General features: G+C 40.2%; 1 protein-coding gene across 4 annotated transcripts in view; it reads right to left on the reverse strand.

Annotated features, from left to right (window-relative positions):
* Positions 1-18,578, reverse strand: part of tox (thymocyte selection-associated high mobility group box) — a 231,394-nt gene that overhangs the window by 58,091 nt on the left and 154,725 nt on the right. For all 4 annotated transcript variants that reach the window (XM_067980115.1, XM_067980110.1, XM_067980112.1 and 1 more), the window contains exon 3: positions 15,686-15,928. In XM_067980115.1, the coding sequence (XP_067836216.1) occupies positions 15,686-15,928 (243 nt within the window). The remainder of the gene's footprint in view (positions 1-15,685; positions 15,929-18,578) is intronic.

The following is an 18,578-nucleotide window of genomic DNA, read 5'->3' on the forward strand; positions in this document are numbered from 1 at the left end:
ATGGGTACACAGTAGACTTTATTAATGTACTGATGTATGTACTTATGTCTTAGACTAGAATTTGTTTTGAAGCCATATTAAAATTCAATATGGTTATTTTAATTAATTAGGTGCTGTATGATTTTCTGGTTTTCTATTTGATTTGGTTCAAATTTCTGCAAGATAATATTTTAATGGAAGCTAGGACTGTGGTCCAAATCTATAACTTACACAAATGCCATTTAATAATTTGTTTACTGTAACTGACACTGCCTACACAATATTTTTCAATAATCTAAATGTGAAAGCTGACATTAGCTGTTTATGAAGGACTAGCTGATAATTACAATACTCTTATAACAAAATAAAAAATGTCTATAATGCTCCAGGAAATCATAGTGAACCCAGAATCATAGGGAATCCTGAAATATATACAGATCATGGCATGAGAATATTAATGCTGTGGGCCCATGGCTGACCAGTAAAAGAAGAGTTTCTGCCATTCAGATAGGAACTAAATATGCTTAACTATTCAAAACAGTTCCTCCTGACACTATCCACTAAGCATACTTTCAAGTTTTCGTAGCAAAGAGTGATTTCTGGAATATGCAGTTTATGTACCCATGCTACTGACCTTCATTCTCTCCACCTCCCAAAGTTCTTGACAATCACAGAGCCAGAATTCAAGGACTAAAGGGGGAGGCAAGCAGTATAAGATACAAACCATAAATTTCTGACATTGATTCCTGCTCCAAAGGCGTGAATATCTTCAGTAACAGATGATGCTTTTAAAGAGACTTTTTAATGCTATCTTTATGTGTTGTTAATCAAATAAGGAACTGTTTGCTAAACACTTTAACATGCAGACAGTACCAGGTTAAAACCCAGTCAACACAAAGCATATCTCCTAAATTCAGTTACCAAAACTGGTTACTACAACTGATTATTTTGTGGATAATGTCTTAATTGGTCAATCATGGCAGCAGGCATGAGATCTCTCGTGGCTATCTACAATTTAGTGGAATGCAGTATCTGTCAAAGGTTAACCAATATTAGAGGACAATCTGATATGCTTCTGATTGGTTATCCGCTTACAATAAATATAGTTTTTCTACTCAAGGTCATTATTTCCAGATACAGTCATTAAAGTCATTCAGGTTGTTACTATGTTGTTAAAAAGGTTAGGATATGTGAGAGTAAAGGAAACCTGAGAATGAAGCGTGAAAATGAAAATATTTTTCTTTACTGTGATGAGCCCAGTAGAAAGTGATTGTGAAAATATTCATTCCCCTTGTGATTCGCTCAGTCTTCAGAAACTGACGATTATTTACCATGCCCTGGGGTGAGATATGAAGATGCTACCTAAAAATGATCACTAACATTCACTATAGTTGTTTCATATGATTTATAGAAATCTAGAATCATTTTACAGAAATCATACATTGAGGGTATTTTAGTATCTTGGCTATTATTTATTGCTGATGAGTAAATGATCCAAATACAAAGAGAAAATTATTATAAGATCCAAGAAAGTTGAATAGTTTTCAGAACAGTCAAAATGGTGCGTGTTAATGGTTGAATATCTGGTTACCTTTACAAAGTTATCACAGGTGTTCTTTACATTTTTTTAATATTGAGAGTAAATTGTTTCCTTTAGTCTCCAAGGTCAGTCACCAACTGTGATCAAGAAAGATAATGGTTAGTCTGCTCCCAGGTCTCCACCAATGCTAGTCTGTAGAGATCTGCTCTCGCTCTCTCTTCATTCTTATCCTCCTCTCCTGTGACTAAGCAACTGGAGAGCCAGAAATTTCCTCGGAGCTGCTCCCATTCCGCCGCCATAACTTTGCCAGAAGCGCGGCGGCAATCCCGTTTATGCGCATAAGTGAGATTTCTGCCGCATTTGTGGTGAAGTTATGGCAGCATAGTGGGAGCAGCTCCGAGGAAATTCCCAGCATGTGGTCTTGGTTTAATATTCCCCATAGCAACATGGCGGAGGCTGTAAGAAATCAAAGTTTTGTCTCATCACTCTGTCCTGCCATTCATTGGTCCCCATTGTGGGTGCAACAATTGTTCACTAGATTGATTCCTGGGATGAGAGGGTTGTCCTATGAGGAGAGATTGAGTGGAATGGGCCTATATTCTCTGGAGATTAGAAGAATGAAAGGTGATCTCATTGAAATGTATAAAATTCTTAGCTGGCTTGACAGGGTAGATGCTGAAAGGCTGTTTCTCCTGGCTGGAGAGTCTTGAACTAGGGGTCATAGTCTCAGGATAAGGGGTTGGACATTTAGGACTGAGGTGAGGAAACATTTCTTCACTCAGAGGGTTGTGAATGTTTGGAATTCTCTACCCCAGAGGGCTGTGGATGCTCAGTCGTTGAGTCTATTCAAAACTGAGATCAATAGATTTTTTGACATTAAGGGAATCAAGGGCTATGGGGATAAGGCGGGAAAGTGGAGTTGAGGTAGAAGATCAGCCATGATCTTATTGAATGGCAGATCAGGCTTGAGGGGCTGTATGGTCTACTCCTGCTCCTATTTCTTATGTTCTTATAACTCAACAATGTCTTATTCATGAAAAAGTGCAACCATAGAATCATAGAAGTTTACAACATGGAAACAGGCCCTTCGGCCCAACATGTCCATGTCGCCCAGTTTATACCACTAAGCTAGTCCCAATTGCCTGCACTTGGCCCATATCCCTCTATACCCATCTTACCCATGTAACTGTCCAAATGCTTTTTAAAAGACAAAATTGTACCCGCCTCTACTACTGCCTCTGGCAGCTCATTCCAGACACTCACCACCCTTTGAGTGAAAAAATTTCCCCTCTGGACCCTTTTGTATCTCTCCCCTCTCACCTTAAATCTATGCCCCCTCGTTATAGACTCCCCTACCTTTGGGAAAAGATTTTGACTATCTACCTTATCTATGCCCCTCATTATTTTATAGACTTCTATAAGATCACCCCGAAACCTCCTACTCTCCAGGGACAAAAGTCCCAGTCTATCTAACCTCTCCCTATAAGTCAAACCGTCAAGTCCCGGTAGCATCCTAGTAAATCTTTTCTGCACTCTTTCTAGTTTAATAATATCCTTTCTATAGTAGGGTGACCAGAACTGTACACAGTATTCCAAGTGTGGCCTTACTAATGTCTTGTACAACTTCAACAAGACATCCCAACTCCTGTATTCAATGTTCTGACCAATGAAACCAAGCATGCCGAATGCCTTCTTCACCACCCTATCCATCTGTGACTCCACTTTCAAGGAGCTATGAACCTGTACTCCTAGATCTCTTTGTTCTATAACTCTCCCCAACGCCCTACCATTAACGGAGTAGGTCCTGGCCCGATTCGATCTACCAAAATGCATCACCTCACATTTATCTAAATTAAACTCCATCTGCCATTCATCGGCCCACTGGCCCAATTTATCAAGATCCCGTTGCAATCCTAGATAACCTTCTTCACTGTCCACAATGCCACCAATCTTGGTGTCATCTGCAAACTTACTAACCATTCCTCCTAAATTCTCATCCAAATCATTAATATAAATAACAAATAACACCAGGTTTAAGTTTTGCAATGATCAAAAAAATGCAATTGTGGGGCATCTAAAAGGCTGTAAAACATCAAAAATAAAACAGAACTGACTTAAAATCTACAGCAAATTGGTCAATATCAGAAAAAAAAACTGGTTGGCGCCAAAAGACAGTGGGGTTGTGGTCGTGTATCTTGGTATAAGATGCAGCTGTCCTTGTCCTTGGGGCTGGGGCACATCTAGACCACCTTCCCAAAAAAATCTCAGACCGGGGTGGAGGTGGGGGGGTGGGAGTGGCAGTGATGGAGACGAGGTACCTGAAATTGTAAAAGCAAGACTTGCCTTGGGTCTTCTGGTCTTTGCTGCCTGCCTCTCTGATCTTTCAGTCGGAGAGGGGCTGAGTGAAGTCAACAGAAATTAAAATCGGGAGAGATGTAAAATGGGATGCCGACTTGCTATCACCCATTTTACACTATTGCACAAATTCAAGATCTACCACATTGAGTGCTATAATTTCCCTATCCTTCTAGCTAACTGTAAAACTCAATAAAAAGCTGGCGGTTTCTTTGAATTAGGAAGCCTGAGTCTTTCTTCAGACTTGTGTATTTTTCTACTGCAGGCTACCCTCTATATCTGACACTCCACATAGCTATAAGCTAGTTTTATGGCTTCCTTCACATGAAAATATTGTATTAAATAATTTTTCTGACCTGCAGCTAATGCCATATACTGAAGATTACAAAGTAATGAATTGTTCTGAACAGCAAGGCCACTCCAGGGAGAAGTCAGGATCAAAAGACATGTTGGGGACACACTAATTAAAATACTGACAAAAGTAATTAAAAATCAATCTATTTAAAATAGTTATGGGAAAAAAACACACCAGAACTATAAGAACCCAGGTTACCAAGGATAGTTGAGAGATTACAGAGAGTATTAATAATAACAACAACAATTTGCGTTTATATAGCACGTTTAACATGGAAAAACATCCCAAGGCATAACATAGGGACTGCCTCCTCCAGAATGTAGAAGGCCGATTTTTACACAGGGTGGGAACCGGGGTGCGGGAGCTGAAGCGAGTGGCAAACCATTCAGCCCCTTTGCTGCTTATGCTGGTGGGCCAGAGACCACACGGACCTAGTTGGGCCCGCGGTTAAAATGTGCAACCCGATGAGATCATTGAGACGTGACAATGCGATTTAAATTAGGCCCCCATCTCTTCTGGGACTGGTGGCCTACCCGTGGCTGAAGACAAGTAAGTAAAAATGGTGGGGCGGGGGAGCAGGAACTCGTCGGAAACCCCATCTGCCATTTTACCTTCCCTCCCACACTGTTCCCACCGGGCAGGCGGTGGGGGGTTAAAATCAGGTTTAGGAGTCAGGAGCAGGCAGTTAAGCTGCCATATAGGGAGTCCAATTCTTTATATTATTAAAGCTCACTTATTTATTACTCACATGTTTGATTAAAACAATCCACAGCAACACAAAAGGAATGTTTGGAATGTGAATATGAAATTTGAACCATAAACCTCATCTCATCTAATATATATTGGCACTAAAGGCAATTTGCCCTTTGATTCTACTGTCCCTTGAATTCTAACCATTTAACTCACCATCTTTTTCTACAGCTCAGATTTATCCTGTAATAAAAATTTGTCAGTTCCTTTCTGAAACAAATTCTAAATACTGTATAAAATATTGTAAAATTGGCATCAATAATTTAATTTTTAAAAATTTTCAAAGGTTATTCCAAAATATTGATTGGTTTGATCCATTGAGCAAACATTTGCCATTAGTTGATTAACTGTCAGGAGGAGTTGACCTGTACATCTATATTTAATAGACTCTTGTCATTATTTTTAATGAGGACAGTCAAACAAGGGGGACATATTTTCCTCTATTGGATTGAATGAGTTTATAATGCTATTTTTTCCAGATTTTAGAAACTGTCAATCAATAAGGCAGCTGCGCACAATTTTCCTGTAGGGTATTTTTGTGCAGCACAAATTAATTAGTGAGAATGACAGAAAACTGAGCAATCACACATAGCTATAATAATGCTTCATTCACCAGTCTCAAGCAGCTAAATTATTATTTAGCCGGTATAACTGCCAAAAATGTGATAATCCAGCTATGGAGTACACAATACGTTCAAGTAATGGCTACACTGAGGTGGAGGAAATCCCAATCTGCCCACAAAGATTTCCATCAATGGCACAACCACTAACAGAATTACACATTGAGTTCTGCTTTGGTTATGGGGCCATGGCAGCAGCACAAAGCTGGTTTATGAATTTTGTGCAATAATTTCACCAAATTATTCCATCAAATTATTAAACATTTCATTATAGTAATATTATTTTGCTTTGAGTTTATTATATTGGGGTGATTTTCTGACTTTGTATTCCTAGCGTGGAGAGGGGCAAATAGACAGTATTCCAGTTTCTAGTCAGCCTGCCAAAATGTATATTATCGGCAAGTGGCATTGAAACTATTATGGGAATAGTTTGAAACTTTTTATGTTGTGGCTGCGGTGTTTCAATGATGTGGTTTACTGCTGAGCAATGTATTTTATTGCATTTAGAATTTACAAAAGGTCATGAGAAAGAAATATATGACATATTAAAAAACAGATCACAGTCAGTTTAATTCAGTTTAAAAGTAGGTGCAATGAACTAGTTTACTTTTTTCAAACCTTAATTACTTCTTCAATTGGGATGCAGAAAGAAACTTAATTGTGTTTTTTAATAAACAGCAACTCTTCTGAAGAGATAGTTATATCACTTTATACCACCTCTCATAATTGTCTGCTATGCTAAAGACATTTTAAATTTGGCGGGCATAGTATCTATTCAAACCAAAGGGAATTCAAGGGTACTGACTTTCCTCTACTGGTGTAAATCAATTCTAAATGGTTAAGAACTGGTGCAAATTTTTGCAGAATAGTAATGTGTAATTGCACTCAATTTTCAGGAGGCAGCCAATCTACTTAATTATTCACAACTGCAGGTGCAGATTTGGACATGCACAGGGAGCACATTAGTGATGGGTGCAGAAAATTACATATAGGTGAAATTTAAAGGTATATGGATAATTAAATAGAGGTGGCAGAATAGGAGGGCAAATATTTTTACAGCCTTTGGAAATGCTCCAAAGACATCGCAACCCATTCGCAGCTTTTGCCAAGGCAGAAGAGGGGAGGGAAAAGAAGCCACGAAGTAACTTTTACAACATCGCTAGACACTGCTGTTGCCAATACATGTGGATGAATGCTTAATGCATTCCTCTGTCCACTATTTTAATGGAGGCATTAACTCATTTAAATAATGGAACAATGTCCAATGAGTGCTTCAAGAGTTCAGGTATTAATATATATCTTAATTCAAAGTCGTTTAATTCAAATGATCAGATAATTCAATTTTTTGGCACTAAAATTCATCTTTATTTATATAGTTTAATGCAAATGATTGGATAATTCACATTTTTACACAAAAAATTACTTTGAAGTATAGTAGACTAGAAATTTCTAGCCATATGCCAATAAATAAAAAGTGCTTAATAAAGTATTAACATTACATTATTTTATTTATATTATAACATTTTTATAAGATTTCTCAATTATCAATAACACTGGCATTGTTATAGGACACGTCACAATATTTTGATTATTTTTAAAGAATATGTACTAGCTGCATCATTACTTTGAAATCTTGCCCTTTCTTAGTATAAGTAAAACCATTTCCAAATGTGAGTTCAGGACTCACTTTTCATTTATAGCATTCCACAACACCTCCCCTCCATATAGTTGTGCACAAGTTTCTCAGGGTAAGGAATTAACTTTGCCATCACCCATGACCTCTCTACTACCATGGTCTCGATCACTGCAAAGACCATCTCCAGCCACTTCCTTGTATCTCTTACTACTCACATTCACTAGCCACTTCGAAACCCACTTCCTTCTGCGTCCACCGCTAGAAAAAACTCTCCCCAAGTCGCTAACAACTGCACTTTCAAACTCCCAACTGCCTAGCTTTTGGGGCTCCCCCATTCTCCACAATACTTCTGTAGCTGTCAATTTGCTCAACCACTCCCACACCTCTACCTTTGATGCCCTTCTCCCTAGCAAAATCTTTACTCTCTCCCATCCTGGTCATTCCCCCTGGTATGGCCCCATCATTGCACTCTCAAGTCCCAGGGGTGCAGGCTTGAGCAAATTTGTCGAACAACTGGTTTAGCCATCTATCACCAGATCTGGCTGGACCACATAAAGTGTTATTGGGCCTAAAACTCCTTTGCGAAAACCACCCACTACTCCAGAAACATCAAGGACAGCAAAGATAACCGAGGCTTATTTTCTCCACTAATTGTCTCCTTAAATCCCTCTTCCCTGCCCCTTTCATCCTCATATCCAATAACAAGTGCGAGGAGCTCATAAAATCATATAGCACACGGGCGTCTCTGTTACTAACATTGATTTACCAACACACTGGTGAGTTGGAGCAAGGAAGAAAGGATGGCATAGGATACACTTCACTGGACGGCGAGCTTGTGTCCTAGCTCTGCTTTGGAGGCCATGGATGAGGAATTTCAGGGCCCAGTTATAGAATCATAGAAAGGTTACAGCACAGAAGGAGGCCAGTCATTAAAAGAGGATTGATAAGTTTGCACCAACAATTGTTTGGTGCATTGGATGGCCTCCCAGGGAGCTTCCACAACATGTCGGGACAGTGTGGGGGAGTCCACTTCCAACTTGTGAGGGGTCATTGCATATGACATTGAGGCAATGCCCTCAGTAAATCATTTGGTATCTCTCTATGAACAGGCTACCTGCCAATCTTCTTGTTTTGGAAATGGTGCGTGGCAACATAAAGGCCTAAAAAAAGGGGAAACAAAAATAATAAAAAAGTGGATGGGGAAGTGCAAATTAGGAAGGTAACAATAAGCTGATTTTTGTAACAATTCAGTCATGGCCAGTTATAATTTTACTCAAACTATTCACTTTTTGTCTCTTCTCCCTGCCTTTCCATAAATCATTGATACTGTCTAAAATCGAAGATTTCTACTTCCTCAACAAAGAGAACGATCATCAAAAATGTACACTTCTATTATCTGCTGTGGTGGTAACGATGATGCAAAATAAAACACATAATTAAAATAAGTGCATTTTAGAATAAGACTGGCACTTGTTTTACGTGTTAAAAATAAATGAAATGATAAATCTTTTTTGTATTTTAAAAAATTCATTCAAGGGATGAGGGCGTCGCTGGCAAGGCCAGCATTTATTGCACATCCCTAATTGCCCTTGAGAAGGTGGTGGTGAGCCGCCTTCTTGAACCGCTGCAGTCTGTGTGGTGAAGGTTCTCCCATAGTGCTTTTAGGTAGGGAGTTCCAGGATTTTGACCCAGCAACGATGAAGGAACGCAGATATATTTCCAAGTCAGGATGGTGTATGATTTGGAGGGGAACGTGCAGGTGGTGTTGTTCCCATGCATCTGCTGCCCTTGTCCTTCTAGGTGGTAGAGGTCGCGGGTTTAGGAGGTGCTGTTGAAGAAGCCTTGGTGAGTTGCTGCAGTGCATCCTGTGGATGGTACACACTGCAGCCACGGTGCGCCGGTGGTGGAGGAAGTGAATGTTTAAGTTGGCGGATGGGGTATCAATCAAGCGGGCTGCTCTGTCCTGGATGGTGTGGAGTTTCTTGAGTGTTGTTGGAGCTGCACTCATCCGGCAACTGGACAGTATTCCATCACACTCCTGACTTGTGCCTTGTAGATGGTGGAAAGGCTTTGGGGAGTCAGGAGGTGAGTCGCTCGCCGCAGAATACCCAGCCTCTGACCTGCTCTTGTAGCCACAGTATTTATGTGGCTGGTCCAGTTAGGTTTCTAGTCAGTGGTGACCCCCAGGATGTTGATGGTGGGGGATTTGGCGATTTAGGCAACCGAAATATCTTGATTTGCATATCAAGTGGAAAAAGATTTGAACAAAATGGTTATTCTGTTTATCAGAATTGGAGAATGAATATTTTTCTTACAATAAAGGGCTGAGACAAACAAACTAATTGTTTCTCTGTGTAGAATGTCCACATCCTCTGGCGTAGCTGCAAACTCCTAGGCCCCGATTTTCGAATGAAATTGCGGGTTCGTTGAAGGCGGTGGGGGGGGGGGGGGGGCTACGAAAATCGGGAAAATCCTGAGCGGGTGAGGAAGCCGGCCCCAACCCGCTGACTTCCGGGTTTCTCACAGACGCGCCTGTGTGCGCGCATGCTTCCCGAATGCAGAAGTCCCGCAAGATGGGAGTTAAAGAACCAAATGTACATCATTGAGGTACTTAAGGTACTTTATTTCTGACATATTAGATAGTTAAACCGATTTTAAACTTACCTGGGTGGCTTTCCCACGGCTTCAGATTCACGCCTGGTAAAACCAGGCACGAAGGGCCGGATCAGGCAAAAATAAAGTAAATAAATTAAATAAAAAACCATTGCACAAAGTTAAAAAACAAAATAAACCTACCTTTCCACTGATGTCACCTGCACTCCCCTGCTCCGATGTCTGATGCCCCCCTCTCTGATGTCTCCCTCTCCGATGTCCCTCTCAGTTCCCGATGTCTCCCCCCCCCCCCCGATCTCCCCCTCTCCCCCGGATCTTCCCCTCTCACCCCCCCACCCCCACGATCTTCAGCGCCCTCCACTCTCTGTTCTGAATGACGTCTCTCTCTCTCTCTCCCCCACCTTGGCGTTGCAGCTCCTGTCAGCAGCCAGCCTGTCAATTATGCTGGCTGCCGGGCGCGAAACCCGAAAACAATTTTAATCACCATCAATTACATCGCTATAGTGTCGGAAAAGGTAAGTTATTTTTTATTCGGGTTTGCCACGTGCACTTTCACCCCCACCCCCACCCCCCCCTCCCCGCTGCCAACCCGCCACCATTTCAAAATTGAGCCCCTTGAGTTCAAATATTTGTGGGCTTGTGAATTAAAAACTCTTACATAAATTCTTAGCCTTGCTTTGTCTGCACCCATGAACTTATAATAATTTATGCAATAGTTTATTAATACTCTTGCCTCAGAAAATGAGAACTATGCACAATATGTTACATTAACTGCTTTCTAAAAAAATGACTCCATAATATTCATCGGAGAAGTCGTTGTTGAAAGAATCCATTTAGTAACTGAATTGCAGATTAAATGTAATACTAGCTTTGTTTACAGTAAAATGCGTTAAATTTCTTTGCATGTACCTATTAAGCAACAAAGTTATAAAAAAAATCACTGAAAACCTCTTTTGCACAAAAATATCTATTTCTCAATCAAAAATTGTGTTGAATCCCTCAACTGCTACTTATAGTACCAGTTTCTTTATTAAAATGAAATTTTAAATATCCCAACCTGCAAGCGATCTGTTCATGTGTGAATTGTTTCGATACTTTCATTCAGGTAGTCAGGAAACATGAAATGTATAATTCGTGTTTTTCATTTCTTGTTGAAAAAGCTACAGAAAATGGTTCAGTGCTTTCAGTTTTTCCATTACTTTCAAGCAAACCCTTTTTATTACTCGTTTTAGTAAAACACATTAAAATCAAATAGCTCCTGTAGCAAAACGATTCAAGCCCCTGGAACTCAAATAATTTTCTAATAAAAAATGCATGAGACAAATAAATGCACTTTATGTTCCACAAGAAAAGACAGTTTCAACAGGCTAATGCACAGAGAAAATTCATTTTATCAGTCATCCATTTCATTCTTGGCTGCTGCTACAAGCTCTCTACCGTTGCTAGGTAACCATAATTCATAGTAGCTCTTAATGGATACTCTGCTACCACTGAGAACATTTAGGTGAAGAGAATAAATGCCTTGGGTGAATCTTGGAATCTTTCATTATGCATGTCATTCTATTTTTGTAATGCTATAATGCTGCAATGTTTCTGCGGCAGGAAACTGAGTTGTAGTAATTGCATATTTCACTGTAATATGTTTTGTAAGCAGAGCAGCACGTAGTTGTCTAAAATGAGCTATTACAAACATGATTGAAATTGACCTTTTCTGCTCTTGAAGCCAGCAAATAAACCCACAGCTGTCTTGCCATAAGCAACACAAAGAAATAAACTGGCTAGGATTTTATAGACAGACAGATATTCAGAATGTATGCTCTTAGGAGCAAAAAAAGATTTACAATTTCCATTATTTATATATTTTTTTAAGTTTGAAAAATACTTTAAAAATTATGGTCAGAACAAAAATATTGAAAAATGCAATAAGAATTATGGTCAGAATATTTTGACTCATTGCGACAGGGGTTTATTATAAGATGAGTAATATAACAATGCATTTTAACTTGGTTACACTATATATTACAGGGATATAGCTCTAAGAAACCTGGCTCTCATTACTAGCTACAACTGAGAAAATTTGGTTAATTCTAAAGTTAATATCCATAATATGGTGTTGTTGTATATTTAGGGATTTCTTCTGCTTTGTACAACACGGCATAATAAATATTACTGCTCACAAAAGGCACAGATGTCCTAATGAGAATTCTAGCAATGTTTACATATCGCTGCATGCCTTTCATCTATTGTTGTACTAATTGTATGTCATGAGAGAGTTTACGCACTTTAATTATGGAATGTTTATCTTTAGTCAAAAGAGACAACAATGTGATTGCTTTGTTGAGTAGTAGCAGGCTATTCCACTGTGGTGGCATCATAACAGTGCCAGATCCTGTCCTCATCAGATGTTCCAGCAGGGGTCACTTGATAATAAGCAGGAGCCAGAGCCCTGTCTGTTTTTCCCCTCTCTAGTCCAGGGCACTGAGGTGAATTGTCGGGCTCCTACTACTGCCTGGGGCTGAGGCCAACTAATTGAGCACAGAATGGAAATCAAACTGTGACCTTTGTTTTATATACACACATACATATACAAAGTCGCATTCTGTGGCAGCCATCCTTTTTCTTATCAGTAGTAAATGTTTCATATCATTCACTGTTATATACTAAAGTTAATAAAACCATATTTTGTACAAAGCACTGTAATTAAGTACAATTTTTTCATGCATTTAATTATCATTTATCAAAGTACAGAATATTCATAATAATCTGGACAATTGCAACACACTTTATTCCCTTTATTCTCAAGTATAATAGGGTTATTAAAGCAGTATAGGACTGGTGCTGCTATGTTTATTTTCTGTCTAAGCTGACAAGTTACTGTAGCTATGAAAAATGCCAGAGATGTAGGTGATCTTCAAAAAGTGAAAGGCATGATGGCCTAGATACTGAAATAGTACAATCATATAAAACATTGCCTTGTGCCCATGGAAACCTCAGATTGGTTTCAGTCCAATGATGTGTAACAACATACATTTAGAATTTCTTGCATGGTTGTTGTATGGGGGGAGACTGGCGATCTGGGCTGGGGGAGGCCGAAGACTTCTTTGAGGGACCGGGGGAGGACTCCTGCTCCTCCTGGTCCACAAGGAGTGCTGAGAAAGGCACTTATATTGTGGAACCGGCAGCTCCTGCCTCCGTTTTACTACCGGATTTCCCGACCTCTGGGAAAGTCGTGCAGCAACAGTGAATTTTAAATCGGGTTCCCAATTGCATTATGGGAGCCCTCTCCCGCCCGTCGTGACGGGGGGGGGTTAATATTGTGGCCCATATATTGATACTGTTGCAGGCAAATTATGTAAATGAAGGGATGAATATTGAAATGCATGACTTGATTGGCAGAATAGGCTCGAGTGGCTGAATGGCCTACTCGTGTTCCTATGTTGATTCCTTGACTGTGCGCTCTTTTTTATCTGTACCTTAAATATATATATTTTACACTTTAACATAAAACTGATTGACTCTTTATTAGATTTAACATAGACAATGAGAGGTGGTACTACAATAGAAGAGTTAGCGTACGGGAGGAGGAATGAGGTTTGTTGGGCCAAATGTCCTTTTCTCGCCTGTGACTTTTCTTATGTTCTTAAATCGACCAATTGGAACTGTGGCTCTATTTCACTGAATATGCAAAATTATGCTATCAAATCTAATAACCTGCTTTTGCACATGCATTCATAGTTCATGTTATTATAAAGCAATTCATTTTACTGTCCATACCTCAGTGGCACAAATCCATTGTAACACAGCTAAGCTTTTGATATTATTTCATAGTACTTATTCCTTTCAACTTCTTTTCATCATCTGTATCTTTTGGTTTCTATTTCAGTCAGTAGTGCTGATTATCACAAAAACAAATCAGAAACCAACACAAAACTTTTAAAGGAGTGAAGTTTCTGAAAGATTGTTTGTGGTCCCTAAGTTTATTTGCAAAATACATATTTTATTTAATTGAACTTTTCTTTACCATTTTAATGTTTTTGACAGGAGTTCTAAGATAATATTGAACAATTTGTCCTATTGGTCTTATTTTTATCAAGAGCTGCTTATATGCTCTCTGCTAAGGCTGTTTCCTTGAATATCCTAGTAGTACTTTCTGTAGTTGTGAAGTATTAAGAATTCATGCAGTCATCATACGTTTGTATCCACTGTTGTTCTCCCTAAAGATCTGAAGAAGCATTTTTCTTTAGTCCCACATGAGCACCTACTGATGTGACGGTTGTCAAAATGATTGTATAATAGGCCATGTGTAAAAACACCCTAGCGCGTACAGAAGCTAAGCACAAAGCATGCGTGCAAAAAAGCATTCTCGGTACCAATCCCATATGGTTTAGTGCTTGGAGAGGCTACCACTACAAATTGGCCATACAATTATTCTTTTGTTATATCCTTTCCAACATGCAGATCGGGCACTGATGACATCACTGAGGCTCACCTACAATTTTAACCCAAGGTTTGTGTGGCGAAGCAGTCATGGCTTCCCCCAGGCCAACCTGGTGGCAAGCGGGTCTGGGGCTATAGGAGGCCTAGAAAGGTAAGTAATTAATTTTTTTTTATTTACTTGTGGGTCAAGAGGAGCAGGAGTACTCCTTTAGGCCCCACAAGGATATCTTGGGCCTGCCCTGACCCGGGCTTCCCTCCCTCTCCTCTGACTGTGGTGCCCTCTTGATGCCCGTACTAAGCACTTGCCTGACTGCCGAGGACCATCGTTCCTTCGGATCCCCAGTGGCGGCCTCCTGCCACCTGAACTCTCACCCCTGCCCACTGGCCAGGTAGCATCCTGGTAGGAGTTAAAATCTCCTGGGCCTCACACTATGGAGGACCGGACAGTTTCTTAACTGCCTCAGCCCCGCCCATATGACTCCCGCTGAGAGTTAAAATCAGGGTTATAGGATCATCACTATTTGTTTATAGCGACAAAATGAAGTGCCATAAAGAAAAGAGGCATAGGCAGTGATAGACGCTACTGCACATGATTGCTGCATTGTTTGCAGTGGAGTGCAGGCTCCAACCTCAGATAAGCAGATTTGGCTGCCACACTACATGACAATTTCACTGTTTAGATATTTTCACTTGATTTAGGTATCTAAGTGAGACTGAAAAATTGACAGTTCTTCTGTAGAACGCTTCACTGGGAACAAGATTGCGAATAACTGCATCATACAACCATCAGAGATGCTACAATCATCAAAGAAAGACAAGCTTTTTGCCCCCATCTTTCTCCATAGATACCCCCTTTTGTCTGTTTGAATTGTTTAACACCATAAACTTCACCTAAATCTAAGCAAAAGCAAATTCTGGGAAACTACAAATCATTTTGCACTTCATTTAGTGTCATCACTGGTTTATTTTCCTAGTATCAGGTACTTCTTGTTGCTAAGCATGCATTAATTCGCCTTTTGTTCTTAGGTACCTTTCATTATTTTTGCATGTTGTAATACATTATACCTAGAAATTACTGTTTGCATTACTAACGCAGGTTTGAATTACATTACCTTGTCCACGATTTTAACAGAGAGGTTAAGTGCCTGTACATCAATATTGTAAATAATAATTTCTAGTCCATACTGTTTTAAGGTTTCAACTTTGTTCATAATATGTTTGATAAATTCAAGGGAGAATAAGACATGAATTTGATAACATCTTTCAGGAGGTCATGAAGTAACTGACAAATGTGAAAAATTACAAATATATCAAAACAGTTGTGAAATGACAGTATACCAATTACTTGGGGAATCACTGGCAAGATATTTGATTAGAAAAATAACAAATGAAGTACTTACCACAGAAAGGCAGTTTGAAAGCAGAGCTCCGTCTTGGCCTAACATATTGGACACTGTTATTGCAGGAAGATTCATGTTCTGTGGGTTGAATTGAAGTAGCCCATTCTGAGGCATTGAGTGGCAGATTGAGTGGTAGCTGGACTCTGTGTCAGCCAAGTGAAGAAGTGAATGGTCCGGCATGGTAGGAGGAGTAATAGGAGGGATATCAAAATCCTCATCCCCGATGCTTGGGACTGGATAACACTGCGGGAAAAAGTAGCATTTTTATTAGATATTTTAGTGATGATTGGATTTTTTTTTAAATCACGGCTCCCTCAGGCAAAGTCAATATCCACCATAACTTTGCCTGAGGGATAAATGTAACTCATTATGAAATTTCTAGCCACCAGTGTTGAACATTGCTATCAAGCAGAATTTACCATTTTATTTTGGACAGTACTGAAAAAAGCACTAATTATACATTTATACATTTGATGAATCCAAACCTGCCCATATACACGCCAAACCATACAATTCTGGAATCCAGACATAAGTTTCTAAAATAACAAGAAAACTAGAAATGTTCATTGGAAACCTATGAAAGTTACTATTTTTTTAACTGAAAAACATAATGCTAATTGCAGTTTATTTGAAGTAACCAAAAATTAGAATAAGGGCTTAAAAAGTGATTTAAAACCGTTATTGGCAGTAGCACAAAATATACAATGGAAAATACAGGCTACAGTGTGTATAATGCAAATCAATGTCATCATGCAAAGTAGTAATGATGCCTCATTCTCTAGGGTATACAAAACAATGAATGTCTATGCTGAATAGGAGGACTCTCAAGTTAGTTAGTGGCAGTGAGTGGATGAACCATACAGGCCAGGAAGGGCTTCAGGTTCGATCTGTGCTGAACTTGGCTAAGCCAACAGTAAAGAAATACTTGTACCTTATCACATCTTTTAGAAACATCCCAAAGCATTTCACGTACAATGAATTATTTTGATGCAGAGCATCAATCAACAGTCAATTGAATATTGAACTGAATAGCCAAAACAGTAGAATACAAGTCAGAGGCAGTCATGAACAAATTGTATCTCCAGTGAATTGAACTTTGTCTCCAGTTCTTGTCACTGAGACACAAAGGAGACATTCAAGTTTCGGAGGCAGTGTAGATAAGAGCGAAGAGGCTGATCCCTAGGGGTAAATTTTAGCTTCCACCCCAGAAGGGAGCGGGGGAGGGGGAAGATTTCCAGGTACAAAATCCGGAAGTTAAGTGGGCGATCGGATCTGTGATCGTCACCTTGATGAGGCCCATCAATTGCCCTTCTGGGTTTCGCGCCCTGATTGACAGGCTGTCTGGCTGTCGGGCAGGAAGGCCTGCTGCAGCAGGCTGCAACCGGGGATCTGAGGGACGGAGGGGGGAATCATAGGTCCGGGAGAAGATTGGGGGGGGGGGGGCAGCAAGGAGAAGATCGGGGTGGGGGGGGTTGCTGAGGAAGAAATCGGGAGGCTGAGAAGATTGGGGGACTGAGGTAGCGATCGGGGGCTGAGAAGAAGATCGGAGGTCACTGGAGGTCGGGTGACGAGACGGAGGTAGGTAGGGGTCCACCATGGGGGGTAGGGGTGGTCGGCCGATCGAGGGAGTCCTGACGGCCAGGTGAGCTTGTTGGGCCTGGATGAAGAACTCCTGCTCCTCCGGGCCCACAAGCAGTGCAATAAAGGCACACACCTTATGGATCTGGCCTTTCCCGCCGACTTTCACCTGACATGAATCAGAAGCGATGGGAAACCCGAACAGGTAAGGTTAAATTTATTTTATTATTACAATACACATAATATTGAGTACCTCAAGTATCTCAACGAGGTACAATGCCCTCTTAAGTATCGGACTGCTGGCTTTAAATGGGGGCGGAACTTCCTGGTGTCTGCTCTCCACACTGCCTGGGTTAAACCCAGAAGTAGGCGTGTTGGAGCTGGATGCTGCCCCGGTCTGAAAACGGAGTATTTTTACTCCCCACCGGCCCACAACACACCTGTTCTCAGGGGTTAAAATTTACCTCTTGGACTTTCTAGCCTTGAACGTAGGCAAATGAGAGGTGAACTTATAGATGTATATAAGATAGTACATAATATGGAAAAGGTAAATCCGAAAAATTACTTTGAACTACGTAGCAAGACTAGGACAAGCAGACAGAGATTCAAATTAGCAAGATGTACATTTAGGACTGATATTGGGAATCCCTTCACAGAAAAAAACGATCAATACATGGAATGGATTTCCAGTTAGAGTAATAGAGGCGAAAACCCTGAAATCATTTAAGGAACAATTGGATGTTGCAATGGGGGATATTTAAGGTCATTCTATTTGGATGAATTAAAATGGGCTAAATGGCCTTACTCATTCATAATTGGCTTGTGATCTGTGAATGCAGTGACTTCATATTTAGGCAAACACTGGAGCCATTTTTATGGACAGCAAGATCCCACACAGCAAGGAAATGAATGGCCAGTTAATCTATTTTTCGCAGTAATGATTGAGGCAGGAATATTGTCCAGATAGTAGGAAAGCTCACTGCTTTATGAATATTGTCAAGAGATCTTTAACATCCACTGGCCGCACCAGACAGGGCCTTGGTTTAATGTCTCATCCAAAAGATGGCAACTTTTGACAATTCAGCACTCCTGCAGTATTGGGTTGAAGTTTCAGCCTATGTTATGTGCCCAAATGCTGGATTGGGGCTTGAACTTTTTCTAATTCAGAGGTGAGAGTGATATCATCTGAGCCAAGCTGACATTCAAATTCCTGGTATGGAGTTTGAACCCACAACCTTCTGACTCAGAAGCAAGAGTTTTACCAATGGAGTGAATACTAGAGATGCTATGATTGGCCTCAGTGCCCCAGTTACAG

This window comes from Heptranchias perlo, chromosome 3 (genome assembly GCF_035084215.1).
Source record: "Heptranchias perlo isolate sHepPer1 chromosome 3, sHepPer1.hap1, whole genome shotgun sequence".
NCBI classification, from domain to species: domain Eukaryota; kingdom Metazoa; phylum Chordata; class Chondrichthyes; order Hexanchiformes; family Hexanchidae; genus Heptranchias; species Heptranchias perlo.